The sequence below is a fragment of the Puma concolor genome, chromosome B3 (assembly GCF_028749965.1).
Source record: "Puma concolor isolate L17-30 chromosome B3, mPumCon1.1.hap2, whole genome shotgun sequence".
NCBI classification, from domain to species: Eukaryota; Metazoa; Chordata; class Mammalia; order Carnivora; family Felidae; genus Puma; species Puma concolor.
In genome coordinates this window covers 132,322,510-132,339,160 of record NC_141672.1, presented here as the reverse complement: position 1 = coordinate 132,339,160, position 16,651 = coordinate 132,322,510, and the positions used below count along the sequence as shown (strand labels likewise).

The window sequence follows — 16,651 nt, the reverse complement described above, 5'->3', positions numbered from 1 at the left end:
GGCTACAGAAGTATCCCCCTTCCGACTCTGGCCCTCACAGCAGCCCCACCGGCATCAGGAGCAGGAACTGTTGCCCTTTGAGCCTGAGCAGGCCTCCCAAACACCCTTGACTTCGCCGTTATGAATCACGTAGATGGTCCGGTTACGCCTCGGTTCCTGGCTGCGGATAAGACCTGGGGCCTCCACGGACCTGGGGGTGACACCCAAAAGCTTAAATCTGCCCAGGCTGCCGGACGGGGGGACGGGGGCCTCCCTGGAGCTGGAGGGCACTGTTGACAGATGGTGAGGGTGCGGCGTCATTCTCGGGACAAAACCATTGGACATGCGTTCAGCCAAGTCTGGCGGCCGTCTCTACTGGCCAGCTCGGGGCATGTGGGGGACTCCCGTCCTTTCTCTGCCCCACTCAGTCCTCTCCGGTCATCAGGGGCCAAATGCAGCAGAGAAACTTCGAAGTGAAAATGCAATATCCCTAATATATAAAGAGCTTCTGTGAATAGAAAAAAAAAATGGTGAATAAGGCTATAGACATGAAAAGACTTTGCAGAGAAAGATGCACAAGTGGCTCTTATCCATCTGATGCTATGTTCCAACTTGTTCATGAGAGAAAAGCAAATTAAAACTACACCAAGATTGGCGAAAATCCAAAAGTCTGACAACTGGTCTGTGAGGCTGTGAGGCTGATGGGCATTGTCATACTTTGCTAGTGGGAAAGCAGCATGGTACAATCCCACGGGAGGGGAATTTGGCAATATACAACAAAGTGACATATGCTTCTATCCTATATTCCAGCAAATTCCTAGGAAGCTCTCCCGAAGAGGCACTGGCAAATTATAAGAAAAGACATACGCACAAAGATGGAGACACTATATATAAGAAGGGGACGGGAGGCTGAATATATGTTCCATATTTGTTTATGATGATAAAAAAAAATTGAAGGATAAATCCTAAAATTAAAACACAGATTCCACTGGAGGGAAAGGGAAGGGACTAGGTTTCTTTGAGTCAGACTTGTTTTGTGGATTTAACTTCGGAACCAGTTAAAACATAGAGTATTTTGCATACTAATAAAACTAAATTTTTTTTTAAAGAAGCAATTCATGGAAATTAAAAGCAAATTGAGTTAATAAGCCTAAAAGTATATGCAGTTAGTGACGCGATCGCACGGAGAGAGTGGTTTTGAAACCCAGTAATTTAAGGACAAAAACAAAAATCAAAAGGAAAATATCTTAAACTTTTCAGTAATTATACCGTTGGAAGTGGAGTTAGTATTATTACTCCGAGACCACTGGTATATAGAGTGTTGGGTCAAAATGTGCATCGAGGAATATTTTGCATCTTGACCTCTGGGACATTGCCAGTAGCTTTCCCCAAAACACTAAAAACACCCTGCATGTGTCAAACACCCCTTCAGGAGACACTGTGAAAAGCCAATGCCAGGGTACCGGTAAGGTCCCAATTTCACAGATAAGGCATCTGAGGCTCCTTAAGAGCCTAAGGGCAAGTGCCTGAGCTGGTGCCTGAGGGGGCAGATCTGGAACTGAACCTATATCCACAGGTTCCAAACCTTCCTTCTCAACCCCCACGAGGTACAAGGCCCTCCACCTTGGCCCTGGTCATACCGTCTCTCTCTTGCCCACCCTCTACTTGTTCTGGGGACATTTCCTCTCCGTGGGCATTTCCCACTCACAGTACAAACAAGGCAGCACCATGGGTGGTGGAAGGAAGGGCTCAAAGAGTACTGACAAACTGCATAAACAGATGAATGAAAACAGAGAGAAAAATCTTCTGTCCTGCTCGGACCAAAAAAGCTAGGAGGTAACAAGAAAGGAGAAACGACTCCCAAGGAAGAGCCAGAACCTAAGAGATACTGAGAAGCTCTGTGTCAGGTGGTCCCCAAGACCATCCTCAGGCTCCGTAATAACCCCTGGATCAGGACTCCGAAGAGCTGTTCGACTCAGTTACAGTTCACTACAGCGAGGGGATCGAGATGAAAATCAGTGAAGGGAAAGAGGCAATGGGCAAAGACGAGGAGAGACGGGGTGCAAGCTTCTAAGCATCCTGCCCCAGGGGAGTTCCGGGGATACGTGTTACTCTCCCAGCAGTGACATCTGACATTGAGTGTAGAGTGCCGTCCATCCGGGAAGCTCATGTGAGCCTTGGTTTTTATTGGCGGTCGGTCACATAGGCATGCCCACCTGGCCGACCTCAGCTACTCAGACTCCGGAGCGGAAACAAATCACCCTGTTAGCAGAAACTCCAGTCAAGCTACGAGGACGTGACCCGATGCCTCAGGCATACACAACCACCCTTATCAGGGAGAACATCCCAAGGACTCAAAGCGCTGCTCCAGCCGCCAGCCAAGGGCCGGTCTTGAACACAGGAGTTTCTTGGGAATATGTAGCGTTTCAGCAGCCCGGGCCTACTGAGGCAACGTTCCCTGTCCAGCCCCTTACCCAGAGGCGCAGCAACCCCACACGGTACAGGTGCAGGTACGGAGGGTCAGGTCATGCCAAGACTTTCTACATCAGCACCAACTTGAGGCTCCAAAATCATTTCCCTGGAGGGGTTTACAAGGCGATCCACTGGGGCATAGGGGATTAAACACATTAGAGTTTCCATTTCTGTGTTAATTGTTTTAATTATGATTAAAAAAACATAAAATTTACCATCTCAACCACGTCTAAGTATACAGTTGAATCGCGTTAAGTATATTCATATTGTGATACAATAGGGCCCAAGAATGTTTCATCTTGCAAAGCTGAAACCCAACACCCGTTGAAAACAACTTCCCATTTCCCCCTGCCCCCTAGCCCTGGTAACCGCCATTTGATATTCTATTTCCACAAGTCCGACTATTTTAGGTCCCGCGTATAAGTGGAAATACACGAGGTTTGTCTTTTTGTGACCGGCTTGTTTCACTTAGCCTCATGTCTTCAAGGTTCATCCAGGTTGTAGCATGTGTCTGAATTTCCCTCCTTCTTTCATTTTTTTAAATTTATCTTTATTTTTCAATGTTTATTTATTTGAGAGAGAGAGAGAGAGAGCGCGCGCGCACATGAGCTGGGGAGGGGCTAAGCAACTGAGCCAACCAGGTGCCCCAGAATTCCCTTCCTTCTTAAGGCCAAATAATATTTCACTGTGAGTAGATGCCACCTTGTGTTCATTTGTCCACGGATGGGCATTAGAGTTGCCTCCACCTTCTGACTATGGTGCATAATGTTGCAATGAACATGGGTGTGCAAATACCTCTTTGGGATTCCTGCTTTCAATTATTTTGGATATATACCCAGAAATAGGGTTGCCGGATCATACGGTAATTCTATTTTTAATATATTGAGGAACCTCCAGACTGTTTTCCACGGCAGCTGTACCATTTTACATTCCCACCAACAGCACATGAGGGTTGCAGTTTTTCTACATCCTCACCCACACCTGTTATTTCCTGGGTTTGTTTTCCCCCCATAGTGGCCATCCTGAGCAGGTGTGCATTTCTGTGTTTTCGGTCTATGAAAATAATACAGAAATTAACCTTGACCAATGCTTCATAGCTAGACTGATGCTGGCCTTGCTTCGTAGGTACGCAGGGAAATGAATCGTAACTCTGCACAATGCCGTGCACAATGTGAAAAATACAACTTTTTTTTTTTCCAAAGGCCAAAAGAGAAACGTGTCAGTCTTGGGGCAAGGGAGGCCATGGGTGATAGAGGGACCCTCCCTCTCTGGCTCACTTCAATCTATTACAAGTATTTCAGCCAACTTAATGGGTTTCAGGATTATATCATCCAGTTTTCATGGAACTAGCCTTTAAATTATGATCAAGGAATCCTCACAGATAAGATCTGCAAAATCCCACAGATAAAAGATAACATGAATAATGCGAACCTGAGCAAACACGCAAAAATATCTGAGCGACACTCCTCATAGCCCTCAAATAAGCTCTTTGTCAGGCAGGGTTTATATACAAAAGCGATGACAATCTGAGGCGGCCAAGTGGCTCAGCTGGTTAAGCATCTGACTCTTGGTTTTGACTCAGGTCTTGTGGTTCGGTAGGATCGAGCCCTGCATTGGGCTCTGCACTGCCAATGCGGAGCCTGCTTGGGATTCTCTCTCTCTCCCTCTCTCTCTCTCTCCCTGCCCCTCCTCCACTTGCACACGTGCTCTTTCATTCTCTCTCTCTCAAAATGTACTTAAAAAATTATCTAAAAACAATGACAATCTGGTAAGAAATTGCTCCCCCAAAAGAGGAGGAATTAAGAAAACCATTGAAATATAGATTTCTATCCACTTAACAATGAAGCCTGTTTGAAAGGTGCATTGTGCCCTCAGACATCAAGACATCAGCTAATGATAGTGTGTGTGTGTGTGTGTGTGTGTGTGCACCCCAAGGAAAAGAGAGGGACTTTTAAACAGAATCCCAGTTGGGGCGCCTGGGTGGCTCAGTCGGTTAAGCGTCCAACTTCGGCTCAGGTCATGATCTCGCGGTCCGTGAGTTCAAGCCCCGTGTCGGGCTCTGTGCTGACAGCTCAGAGCCTGGAGCCTGTTTCGGATTCTGTGTCTCCCTCTCTCTCTGACCCTCCCCCGTTCATGCTCTGTCTCAAAAATAAATGAACCTTAAAAATTTTTTTTAAAACAGAACCCCAATTTCCCAAATTACTCACGATTTCCCATTACCTAAATAGTTCGACCCCACCGGTTTTTAAAAATTCTTTACGTGTTTATTTTTTGAGAGACAGAGAGAGACAAAGCGCACGTGGGGAGGGGCAAAGAGAGAGGGAGACACAGAATCTGAGCTGTCAGCACAAAGCCCCATGTGGGGCTCGAACCCACAAACCGTGGGATCATGACCTGAGTGGAAGTCGTACGCTCAACTGACTGAGCCACCCAGGCCCCCTTCGACCCCACTGTTGGTAACATTTCCTTTGTGGCTGTTTCCTGGAATTCCTTCCCTCTTTTATTTATTTATTTTGAGAGAGAGAGAGAGAGAGAGAGAGAGCGCGCAACCAGGGGAGAGGCAGAGAGAAGGAGCGACAGAATCTCAATCAGGTCCCGTGCCATCAGCACAGAGCCCTATGGGGGGCTCAAACTCACTGAACTGTGAGATCATGACCTGAGTTGAGATCAAGAGTCAGACACTTAACCCACTGAGCCACCCAGGTGCCCCTCCTCCCCTCTTTTAAACGTATCCTTTCTGAGCCTCAGTTTCCTTGTCTGTAAAATGGGGACATTGTCAGCCCTTCCTTAGGAGGGTTGTTGTGAGGTGTCAGGCATAGCGCCCTCCACAGCCACCATTCTCCAGGAGCAGTGAATCTGATTAGCAAAGGTTGTTTTTTCTCTTTTTTTTTAATGTTTATTTTTGAGAGAGAGAGACAGAGAGACAGAGACAGAGACAGAGACAGAGACAGAGACAGAGTGTAAGCGGGGGAGGGACACAGAGAGAGGGAGACCCAGAATCCGAAGCAGGCTCCAGGCTCGGAGCTGTCTGCACAGAGCCCCACATGGGGCTCGAACCCACAAACTCTGGGATCATGACCTGAGCCGAAGTCGGACACTTAACCGGAATGAGACACTTAACTGACTGAGCCACGCAGGCGCCCCAGAAAAGTACTTTTTTAAGCTTGTAGAACCAGAAAAATAGTATTGTCCATTGTAAAAATGTTAGAGTGTAGAAAGAGATAAGAATTGCCCCGATATATGTCAACTATACCACAGTAACAATAAAATAAAAAGAATCACCCTATTTCTTTCCTCCAGGGATACCCATTTCTGTGTGTTCCCATTTCCATAAATGGCTACAGGAAATAGTCCGAGATTCTGATTTTTTTTTTTAAACTTCTTCCTTCTTAGGGATTTTCCTATGTCAATAAATCGTTGTAAAGGGAAAAAGGGAGGGAGGAAGGGAGGAGGGGAGACAGAAGCGTCTGCACACATCTCCAAGCCTCCCTCTTGCTTTCCCTGGCACTGTCCTGCTCATCTCCAAGCCCTGGTCAGAACCCCCTCCTCCGTGCAGCCCTCTCAGACTGCAACTCCCGCGTGCACAGCCTTGCTTAACCTTTACAGCAACCCATATGAATGAGGTCCCGTTTTACTGTGTTTTACAAATAGGGAAACAGAGGCTCCGCAGGTTTTAATGCCTTGCCCAAACGCACGCAGTTAGGAGTGGAGAAAGCAGGGTTTAGGCTCCTTCTCTCTTACCCCCAGGCTTCTGCAGCCTGGGGTGGGGGGTGGGGTCCCAACCCAGCCCTTCCCGCCAGGATCCTGTCATCACTGCCCATTTCTAGTCCGCGTCTCCTCTAAGAACCGGACCCTCCAGGACGTGCCAAGCCCCGAGCAGAGGACAGCACTGTGGGCTCTCGGGAGTTTTGCATGAATGACTGAATGAAGAAACGCATTCTTGCTGGCTGGTACCAGCCCTGAACTCTCATCTGAGAGGGGAGCATCGGATTTTGGAAAAACAGCAACTGTTTTACAACACCAGTTGGTGCCACAGTCTCGGTGGATTTGAAAAAAATTCGGACAGCAACTGGTGTCTTTTTTCCTTCCATCAGTTCCCTTTGTTCAAATGCCTTGTGTTCCTGGTGACCAGATTTCAGGCGACAGGGAGACAGGAAGAAGTGGGAGAAGGAGGCAGAAGGCGGGCTCCCGGCTACCCCAGGACCTTTGCAGCTTGTGGCGGTCAGGCTTTTTTGAGGCATTATGGGCCCCGCATGGGCACCCAGCGCCCGGCCGAGCCTTGTCATTCCTCTGGCTGGCTCAACACCCTGGATGCCACTTTGGCAAGGCTGGTTAGACTGGGCTCCGTCCCTCCCCTCGTTGAGCACAAAACATTCTGCACTTCTGGCTGAGAAAGCGTGCCAGTCCAGGAAACACAAACCCCTGGCTCTCTCCAGGTTTGCCCAGAACCTACATTCTCTTTGCTAAAACAACCATCCCTTCTCGGCAGAAAGCCGGCCTGCCTTCTGCTTTATGCAGAATGTTCGACTCGCTGCTTCTGACAGGCCCCGGGCTCATCAGATTCTACTAAATGTCACTTTCAATAAATCTTGGCCTGACTTTCTCAATTTAATATGCATTAATTATGAGCAATGATCGAGCATATAAAGCCCTGACCGTGTGCCAGGCACAGTGCTGGGCACCTTTTGTGAATCATCTCATTTAATATTTGTGAAAACTCCTCTGACTGCAAATTCTCCCCGTTTCATAGATGAGAAAACTGAGGTGCGCCGAGGCTAAATAACATGGCCGAGTTTAGCCAGTGGAAGGTGGCAGAGCCGGGCGTCAAACTAGCATCTTCCTGACCCCAAAGCCCATGCCTTTCCCCGCGACACCGTAATTGGGGGTCCGTTCGTGTATGGGCCCCATTCCGCTCTGGACCCTCCTCATTCCAGGCTGAGGCTGGCAATGAAGACTGGCTTGGCTTATGTTTTTGTAAAATGCCTATGTCTGCCGTGGGCACTGTGTAGGTGGCCCAGGACACCAAGTGCGTGTGTGTGTGTGTGTGTGTGTGTGTGTGAGAGAGAGAGAGAGAGAGAGAGGGAGAGAATGAGAGAGTGAGCTGACTGTCCACATGAGACGATGCCCGGAGACTCTCTCCATGATTGCCAGTTAGAAAAATTTCCTCAGTACCCCAGATCAGATCCTGTCTGCAGTCCTAGGCTGTGTGGGACACTTTAAACCTCACGATGAGCTGGGTGGACGAGTTAGCATGAATCTGAGACCCACCCGGGCCTTATCTCGTTGCTGACCGGAAGCCCCGTGTCAGTCCGCTCCAGCTGTCACGACACAGTCTCAAAGCCCGGGGCGTCTAAACGACGTCTATTTCTCCTGGTTCCGGGGACTGGGAAGTCTGAGATCAAGGTGCTGGCAGATTCGGATTCTGGTGACAACCCTCCACCTGGCCTGCAGATAGCCACTTTCTGTCTGTGTCCTCACACGGCAGAGAAAGAAGGGCGCTGGCCTCTCTCCCTCTTCTTACGAGGGCACTAATCCCATCCTGGGGCCCCCACCCTGCGGACCTCGTCTAAACCTAAGCACCCCCAGATGCCTCATCTGCAAATACCATCGCATCAGGGCTTAGGGCTTCAGCAGATGAGTTTTGCTGGGGACACATTTCAGTCCATAGCACCCTCCTACACTACTACAGCCCTCCCCCAATCCCCGCCCTGTCCTGGTGACCTCAGGATGGCTGTGGTCCCTCCAGGGCTGTCCAAGCAGCTGGGCCAGGGGCCAGGCGAGGTCTGCAGGCTCTGGAGGAAGAGTCCCTCCCCTCTCTGTCCTCTGTCCTCTGCAGGGCGTGTCTGTTGGCTTTAGTTGTCTCCCCCAGCCCCGGCTCGAAGGGCCCCAAAAGCCTCAAGACTTCCGGCCCCGGCGTGGATGGCAGTGGTCACCTCCTGGCCGGGGAGGCTGGCTGCACCTTAGAAGAGTCGCTGGTGACAGGGCAGACCTCCCAAGCGGCAGGCTCTTCTCTTGTCAGGACAACAGTGGAGAGAAAGAGGAAAAGGGTGACATTCTAGTTAGCAGGAGAAAATACAGGGGTGCCTGGGTGGCTCAGTCGGTTAAGCGGCCGACTTCGGCTCAGGTCACGATCTCGCGGTTTGTGAGTTCGAGCCCCAAGTCGGGCTCTGTGCTGACAGCTCAGAGTTTGGAGCCTGCTTCGGATTCTGCGTCTCCCTCTCTCTCTCTCAAAAATAAACAAACATTTAAAAAATTATAAAAAAAGAAAGAGAAAATACCCCAGGGAGACCTGGAGAATAATTCCAAGGCGATACGTGAACAAGTGCCAGTTTATAATGGTCCAGAATCCCTCATGTGCAATTCTGGCATCTCCACATCTTCGAAGTTTCTCTTAATTTGCTTGCTGGCAAAAAGTGACCTGAGCTGACGTGAGGCAGCTTGTGACACCTGTGGTTTTTCCACCTGAAGTACATGTCCGCGCTTCCTGTGCTGCGGTTTTCACGGGGCTGGTTCTGGAGCCCGGCCCTGGCCCAGGAGTTCCGCTGGAATCCAGGGATGCGTGCCAGTGCCGGCCCGTCGTCAAGTGCGTTTGGGCATCCGGCTGGGAGCTGGAAAGGAAACACCGGATGAGCAGAAGCAGGGCGCTTTAATCCCCCGGGAATCGTTTTTCAGATAAATAAAGAACATAAAGATGTCAAGTGCAACGTCAAATGCCCTCCATCCCGCACCAGCTCTGTGAATTCCAAGGAGAGCTCCAGGTTGGCCTCCCGGCGCTTTCTGCTTTGGCGAGAGCCATGCCATCAGCCTTCTGGAAAGCCCGGTCTCAGACAGTGTTATGGGTTCAGCGTCCTTATAAAACGGGGGATCTGGACTCGGAGACAGACGTGCACGGAGGGAAGATGACGCGGAGACCGGAGACATAGCGCATAAGCCGAGGGCTGCCCCGGGGGCTTCTGGAAGCTGGAAGAAACAGGTGGGATCCTTCCCCTAGAGGCTCAGAGGGAGCATGGCCCTGTCGACACCTTGACTTTGGACTTCTTTTCTGCAGGTGCGGGTGATCGAGTTTGGTTCCAAGCCACCCAGGTTGTGGTGCTTAGTTACGACAGCCACGGGAAGGTCACGTGAGGAAGCTCCCCGAAGCCGGTCCCGGGGCCCAGGCCGCAGCGGAAGACCTAGAAAATGTCTGGAGTCTTTCCTCTCTCCTCTCCTCTCAGCTGGCTTGGGGTGGGTGGAGAGGAAACGCTGAGGTGGTGGTGGGGGACGAGGGGGCTCCTGCTGTGGCCCGCTTTGGTCTGGGCTTGTGTGGGCCAGCCTGGAAGCAGAGTAGCCTTCCTCTGTGAGGTGGGTGGGTGCTGGACTTGACAGGGCCTGCACGGCTCAGGGTGGATGCCCCGTCCCTCAGGGAACCGTGTCTTCTCAGGCTTAGTACGCGTAATTAATCGACGTTTCTGCGGACAACTGAACTACAGCAGCCTTTGCGGGGGACAGCCCTGAAGGCAGAGTCCCAGGCAACCTCATTTGGTTTGGGGGCTCCTCCGTAGCCTTTGCTCAGAGCCAGACCCCACGGGAGCCCCACCGAGTAGAAGAAACCGGCTCTTCGCAGATGACCGGGTTCTGAGAAGCAGCCCGGGAGCCAAGCCACGGCCTCCTCACCCTCGTGACAAAGGCAAAGGTGACCCCGGAGTGATGCCGCCCAGCCCCCGCTTCCTGCTCTGGGAGCATCCGGAGGGGCCGGGGCCCTGTGCGACCTCAGTGCTCACGTCTCACTCTTTCCCTACAGGACGGGGGCCCAGACGGTGACACAAGAGCTGGAACCCCTCGGTCTGTCTGGCCCCTGGAATGCCGGCCTGCTTCTTCCATGGCCCTCCGGGCACTGCCCCGCATGACCCGGCCCTCCTTCCCCGCCTCCCACCACCAGAATCAGGCAAATGAATGAATTCTCCCTTCGGGCCCCAGATGGGGATGTGATCTTGGCACTTTTGGAAGAGAGCAAGCTTGAGCCGGTCGAGGGACCTGGGCTTCTGGGTGGGTGTCCGGTGGGCGGGACAGAACCCCTTAGGAAGGCTGAGCTGGTCGGGGACGGACCTGAGACACCAAAAGTTGGCCAGGAGTGCCGTCCTCAGCGAGCGCAGCGGAGGCAGCCCTCCAGCGGGGCACATCACTCCTGCCCGTCTCCTCCGCAGCCCAGGGCAGGGCCCCGGATGTCCCGTCTGTGACCTTTGGGCAGGCCTGGCCCCCGGACGGCCATTTCCATCCCAGGATGCATGCTCCTGGATGTCGGGAAATGCCAGGGGAGGGAGTCAGGAGAAACACAGGCGCTAATCCGAAACCATCTTGGTGATGAGCACAGGTCCCGGAGCAGGAAAAGGACTTGGCCTTTAGGCTCCTGATTTAACGTCTACTAACAGTGAACTGCACGTGCCTGAGGTTTCACTCTCCTGGTTCTTTCTTCCAGACTCCTGCCTGTGAGGAGAGTGCTCCCTGACCCTGGGTCTTCCCCACGGCCCTTCTTTCCTCTCCCTGCCCCCCACCCCTCATTCTGTCTGGATCTAGCCTAAACCCATGCCTTTGTAGCCCTGACAGGCCACTGTCTTCCCAGAATCCTCTCTGTGAGCTCCAGACACACGGAACCAAGGGACCGAGTTCTCCCCCTTCAAAGTCAGCAGGTCCCAAGTCAACGTCATGATGCCCTCCGGCTCACTTCTCCCTCCGTCCTCTTAGGGGGGAAGCTCTGACCCATTAGCGCTTTGTGCACGATCCCTTGATGGCTTCCTTTTGCTTCAAGTCCAGCCTCTGGCTGAGCGCTCAGTCTGGCTTCCACAGACTTTTCTAGCTTCTGTTCCCACCCTTCCCTGATACACCATTGGTGGTGGTGGCTTACTTGTCAAAATGCCTGGGGGTGCTGCAGGCAGGCAGCGCTCCGATCGGAGTCCAGGGGCGCTAAGTATCCTGGTGCAGGACACACGGGAGAAGGCTGTCGCTGCCCCACGCCCACTGCCCTGCGCCAAGTCGCCCCGTGCTTCCCCAAGGCTCAGGCTCTCGTGCTCCTCTGTGCCCCCGAAGCTCCCTCTGCCCGGCACACCCTTCCCTAGCTCCTTCATCCGGCTTGTCTTCATCTGTCCCCCTACACCTTCCCTGCATCCCTTTCGTGAACGGGCTCCTAACCCACAGGCTGGGTCAGATACGCCTCTGGGGTACTCACATCGTGACTGGCGAGGCCTCCTGGGGCCTTAAGGGGCAGGAACTGTGATTCCCCTGCGGGCCCCCTGCCACCAGGTGAGCTCTTCGAGGGCAGGGTCCAGGCCCACAGAAGGCCCCTTGGAGGGGCTCCTGGGGGGCGCAGTCGGCTAAACGTCTGACTCTTGATTTGGGCTCAGGTCACTATCTCAGGGTTCATGAGTTCCAGCTCCACATAGGGCTCTGAGGTGACAGTGCAGAGCCTGCTTAGGACTCTCTCTCTCCCTCTCTCTCTCTCTCTCTGCCCCTCCCTGCTCTCTCCCTCTCTCTCAAAAGATAAACTTAAAAAAAATAAAAAGGCCCCAGGGAATAGAATCAATGACCCAAGTGTTAGCTTTTCAGGGACTCTCCCCGGCCCTGCATCAAGGAAGGGGAGGCTACCTGCTTCTTTCTGCGCGAGCTGTCCAAGCTGGGCCCGAACAGTCGCAGGGAGGTGGGGCTGCGGGTTCTTCAGCTGCCTATAGATTACAGGGAAGCGACGCAGAGGGTCACCAGAATCTGGGAAGACCTTCAACCGCAGGGAAATGGTGGCTGGGGAGTCGGTGGGGCTGGGATGATGAGGAGATGGGGCCCCGGAGCTGTGAACCCGGGCACCCTGGTTCTAGAGTGGCTGGTGGAGGTGCACTCCGCCCCCACGCTCCCCCCAGTGAGGTCCTAGCCGATTTTCTAAGGCTCTGGGTGTGTCTGCAAGAGTTTAAGCTGAAACACAGAGTAGGTCTTGGAAGAATATTCTGGAGAGAGAGAAGGAGGAAAATAAAGGGAATCTTTATTCCTTGCTGTGACTCAAAGACAGTCTCCACCTAACAGAGGGGCCCTTGGATTGGGTCCCGGCCATGCCCAGGCAGGGCAGGTGGGCTGTGAGGTGAAGGGGGGGGAGGGGGGAGGGGGAAGGGGGAAGGGGGAAGGGGGGAGGGGGGCGGGGGCGAGGACCTTCTGGGACTAGAAGAGAGGCGGAGGGAGGTCTCATCTTCATGACGCCCAGCCTTTTTTTTTTTTTTAAATCCGAATAGAGTCATATGAAAAACTGTCCCCAAAATGGACAAAACTGTACAAACGTCCACAAAACAGGAAGCTCCGATGATGAGATCAACACAACGTGCAGCACCAAGCCGTTAAGACTCAGGTGTGTGGATAAAATGCTCTGCAGCTATTTTTTCAAAGAGGAAAAATAATCAGCTCAAAAAACCCTGCCAATATTTTAGTGCATTGTTACTAATTTCCTTTATTAGGGTTTCATAAAAGAGCCGGAAGCTTCTCCAGAAATGGGAAGCTTCTCCTGTGCGAGCCTTAGCCACCCGCCGGGGGGCAAAGAAGGGAATACGTTTTCCTGCCAGAATATTTGGACATATAAAAGCAGTTAAATGAAATGCCGCATGGGTTTCTATCCGGCTGTTTTTCATTCCAGCACATCCATGAGGGGCGGTCGGCGGGGAATCCCGGAGGTTGTGCCGGCCAGATGTGGGGTTGGAGCTGCTTTGGGCCCGGGGCTGGTTCTCCCTCTGCTTGGCCCTTCAGCTACATCCGGGAAGGCAGAGCAGGCCTCGGTTTCCCTATGCTCTCGGCCCTCCCTTGTGCTTCTGCAGCTTGTCGTGCACGTAGAGCTGGACGCCTCCGCCAAGGCCATCGTTCTGGAACAGCGCGACAAGAACCGAGGTTCCTGGGATGCCGACATCCGGGGCTTCAGGCCCGCGCTCGCGGCGAGGGCCTTCCGGATGGCCCGGAAGTGATCGCGTCCGGGGTCAGCACGAGGGCACTCAGCAAGCTGGTGGCGGTGGAGGGCGCGCAGGTGGTCTACTCTCGCAATGCAGGCAGGTGCGCGCGGCGGGGTCGTTCCCCGGGCGGGTGGGGAGGACGCGCGGCCGCACGACCAGCCCCCCTCCCGGGTCGTCCCCCTTCCCCACCGGGAGGCCATCCTGTGCCGTGCAGCGGCCACTTGCTCACGCGGTGCAGACCAGCGCGTGGTCATCTCCCCCCACCTCCACCCCCCCCCCCCGGGTCTCGGTTCCAACCCCCACTCCCTCCATCCGGGCCTTTGGTGCCTTGCTAGAGAAGAGATGGGAAGGCGTGTTTCGAGAGCCACTAAAGTCTGTGGATGCTTTGTTTTTATTTCTTGCGGCCCGAGTTGTGAGTTAACTATTCTGATTCAGCCCCACACACAGGTTGATTTACCTTGTTCCTGCGAACTCTGACCCGCAGTGGATAGTCCCCCCCCCCTCCCCCCCCCCGCCCACAAGAGAATGAATGAAGAAGTGACTCAGTGCAGACACGAAAGAGAGGGGTTCCTAGGGGAAAAGGGGTTTGGGACTAGTCGCTTTGAAAATCTGGTCCCTTCCCGGGCCTGGCCACTTGATGGTCGTGGGACGGTGAGACCAAGAGTCAGTCTCTTCCCGGCTCACTCCCAGCCACGTGCGCTTTCTGAGGCAGAAGAACAAAACAGAAGTCTTCCTGGGTGGCAGCCTACCCCCCTCAGGCTTTGGGGGTGCTGCGGAGGCCCTTTTGCTTACGTTGCCCTGGGGTAAGAGGCCCGCGCCAGGAGTATGGTGGCACTTTGTGTGGTTGCAGATACGTCTGTGATTACACCTGCTACCTGTCTTTGCATCATGGGAATGGGCGCACGGCCCTCGTCCGCGTGCCTCCATTATCCTGTTGGCTCCCAGGACGTGCTGGAGGAGATGAGAAAGCCCGAACTCAAAGCCCGGTTTGCAGAAAACTCAACCTCGGTGATTCCAGCCCCGGGGAACCGATGGGGGGACTGCTCCTTTAGAGAAAATTAAATGTTTCAATCCCGTGTGCAGAGTTCAACTGTGCTTTGAGAGACTTTTTAAAAATGGCTTGTAAAACAGTTTACACAGAGGGAAAAAGCTCTAAATTAGCCCAACGAAATCACAAAGGGTTATTTTATTGTCAGAAGAAAGAAGAACACTCTGAAAGGCAGACATTTCACAAGGGATTAACTAGCTTCAGTTATGGTTTTCGTGACAATAAAATGAAATCCTAGTAATTTTTTTTTCCCCTCTTAAAAAGACTGTGCAGCGGGCCTGTGTGATCCTGCCCGGATTGCTAAAACCGCAGACCTGTTTGGCAGAGCTGCGGGTGACGGGGTGATCTGTGACCAGCTGGCCGTGGGGAAACACAGGTGTAGCTGCCGCTGGGTACCCCGTTCCTGGCCGCCCAGCTCATGCCTCCAGGTGCTGGGTGCAGCTTCTGAGCCACTGGGTCTCTAGTGTTTGGTTTTTCTTTTTCTAATGTCTTTAAAAAAAATTGTGTTTTCATGCACAGGATAAAATTTACCCTTTAGCCATGAAATTTTTTTTTCTTTTAATGTTTATTTATTTTTGAGAGAGAGAGAGAGAGCACGAACAGAGGAGGGGCAGAGAGAGGGAGACACAGAATCTGAAGCAGGCTCTAGGCTCTGAACTGTCGGCACAGAGCCCCATGTGGGGCGCGAACTCATGGACTGTGAGATCATGACCTGAGCTGAAGTCGGATGCTTAACCTACTGAGCCACCCAGGTACCCCTTAAATTTTTTTTTAAATGTTTATTTATTTTTGACAGAGAGAGAGAGCATGAGCAGGGGAGGGGCAGAGAGAGAGGGACACACAGAATCAGAAACAGGCTCCAGGCTCCGAGCTGTCAGCACAGAGCCCAACGCAGGGCTCAGACTCACAGACCACGAGATCATGACCTGAGCCGAACCAACTGAGCCACTCAGGCGCCCCTAAATTTTTTCTTTTTAACGTTTATTCACTTTTTGAGAGCCAGAGACAGAGTGTGAGCAGGGCGGGGGCAGAGAGATAGGGAGGCACAGAATCCGAAGGAGGCTCCAAGCTCTGAGCTGTCAGCACAGAGCCTGACGCAGGGCTTGAACTCACCGTGAGATCAAGACCTGAGCCAAAGTCGGATGCTTAACTGACTGAGCCACCCAGGCGCCCCTTTAGTGTCTGGTCTTAAAGGAGAATAGCTAGGTTTGGCTTCTCTGCCACAATGGGTGTTATACTTACTTTTTAGAAGCAGAATCTCCCCTTCTCAGCTATCATGTTGCCTTTGGGCAAACACTTGGCACTGGGTCTTGTGCCAAGCTGCTCAAAGCAAGGTTTTATCTTGTGTTTGCTAGGGGCAGATATCCAACGAGATACATTGTTTTTTTGGAGGAAGGGGTTGAAGGTGGCTAAGGTCTGGGAAATTTCTTGTTCCTTGTTGTGCTCCCTATCACTTTCATTTAATTACCTTAAAAAAAAAAAAGCATTATTCACTTAGTATCTAGATTCCTTCACCATAAGAAAAAGCATTTGCAGCTTAATAACAGAGGAACTGGGCGGGCCTTCTTGTTTGATCATTAGCTCTCTAGCACACTTGTGCCTTTGGAACAGACTTTACAGGACCCCTTTTGCAAATGAAACTCGGTTGTTTGACATAAACCAGTTCAGAGTCACATTGTAGCAGATCAGAGGCAGCTAAGCAGGATGGTACAGCCAGCATGCACAAGCGTGGGTCTGGCCGCACTGGTTGCTAAAGTGGAGAGCCTTCTGTATTTGTAGGCAAACACCTGCTACCCAGAGCCCCGTGCCCACCCTCCACCCCCTGTAGCTTCTGTCTCAGGCCCTGGCAAGCAGGGGGCCTCGGGACCCAGTCTCAGGGTCATTTCAGACTGCTTGGCACCAGGCAATGCATGTTTTATAAACTTTTAGATGTCAGCCAGTTGGGAGGCCCAGAGCTCCCTCTTGATGACCGTCCCCATCATCTCCCCCTGTGTGACCTCTGATGTTCCTCAGGGAGAATCCCAGAGGGCCCACTCACATCCCCCTGTCGGTACATCCTGGGGCCTGTTTACTTGGGGCTGTTACCTGGCGGTTCTGAGTCCGAGAGCTGACCCAGCTTAAACAGGTTGAACCCTGGGTTGGTCACTTAATAGCTGGGGAGTGGGGGGGGGGCGGGTCTCCGGCACGTCTGTATGTTTGCTCA

The 16,651-nt window shown here is 52.5% G+C and overlaps 1 protein-coding gene across 1 annotated transcript in view; it reads left to right on the top strand.

The window, feature by feature from the left end:
- Positions 1–15,063, top strand: part of PGPEP1L (pyroglutamyl-peptidase I like) — a 39,645-nt gene extending 24,582 nt beyond the window's left edge. The window contains 4 exon segments of the mRNA XM_086708512.1: positions 12,089–12,226; positions 13,272–13,376; positions 13,379–13,500; positions 14,251–15,063. Of these exon segments, the coding sequence (XP_086564638.1) occupies positions 12,089–12,226; positions 13,272–13,376; positions 13,379–13,500; positions 14,251–14,452 (567 nt within the window). The 3' untranslated portion in view covers positions 14,453–15,063.
- The last annotated feature ends 1,588 nt before the right edge of the window (positions 15,064–16,651 follow it).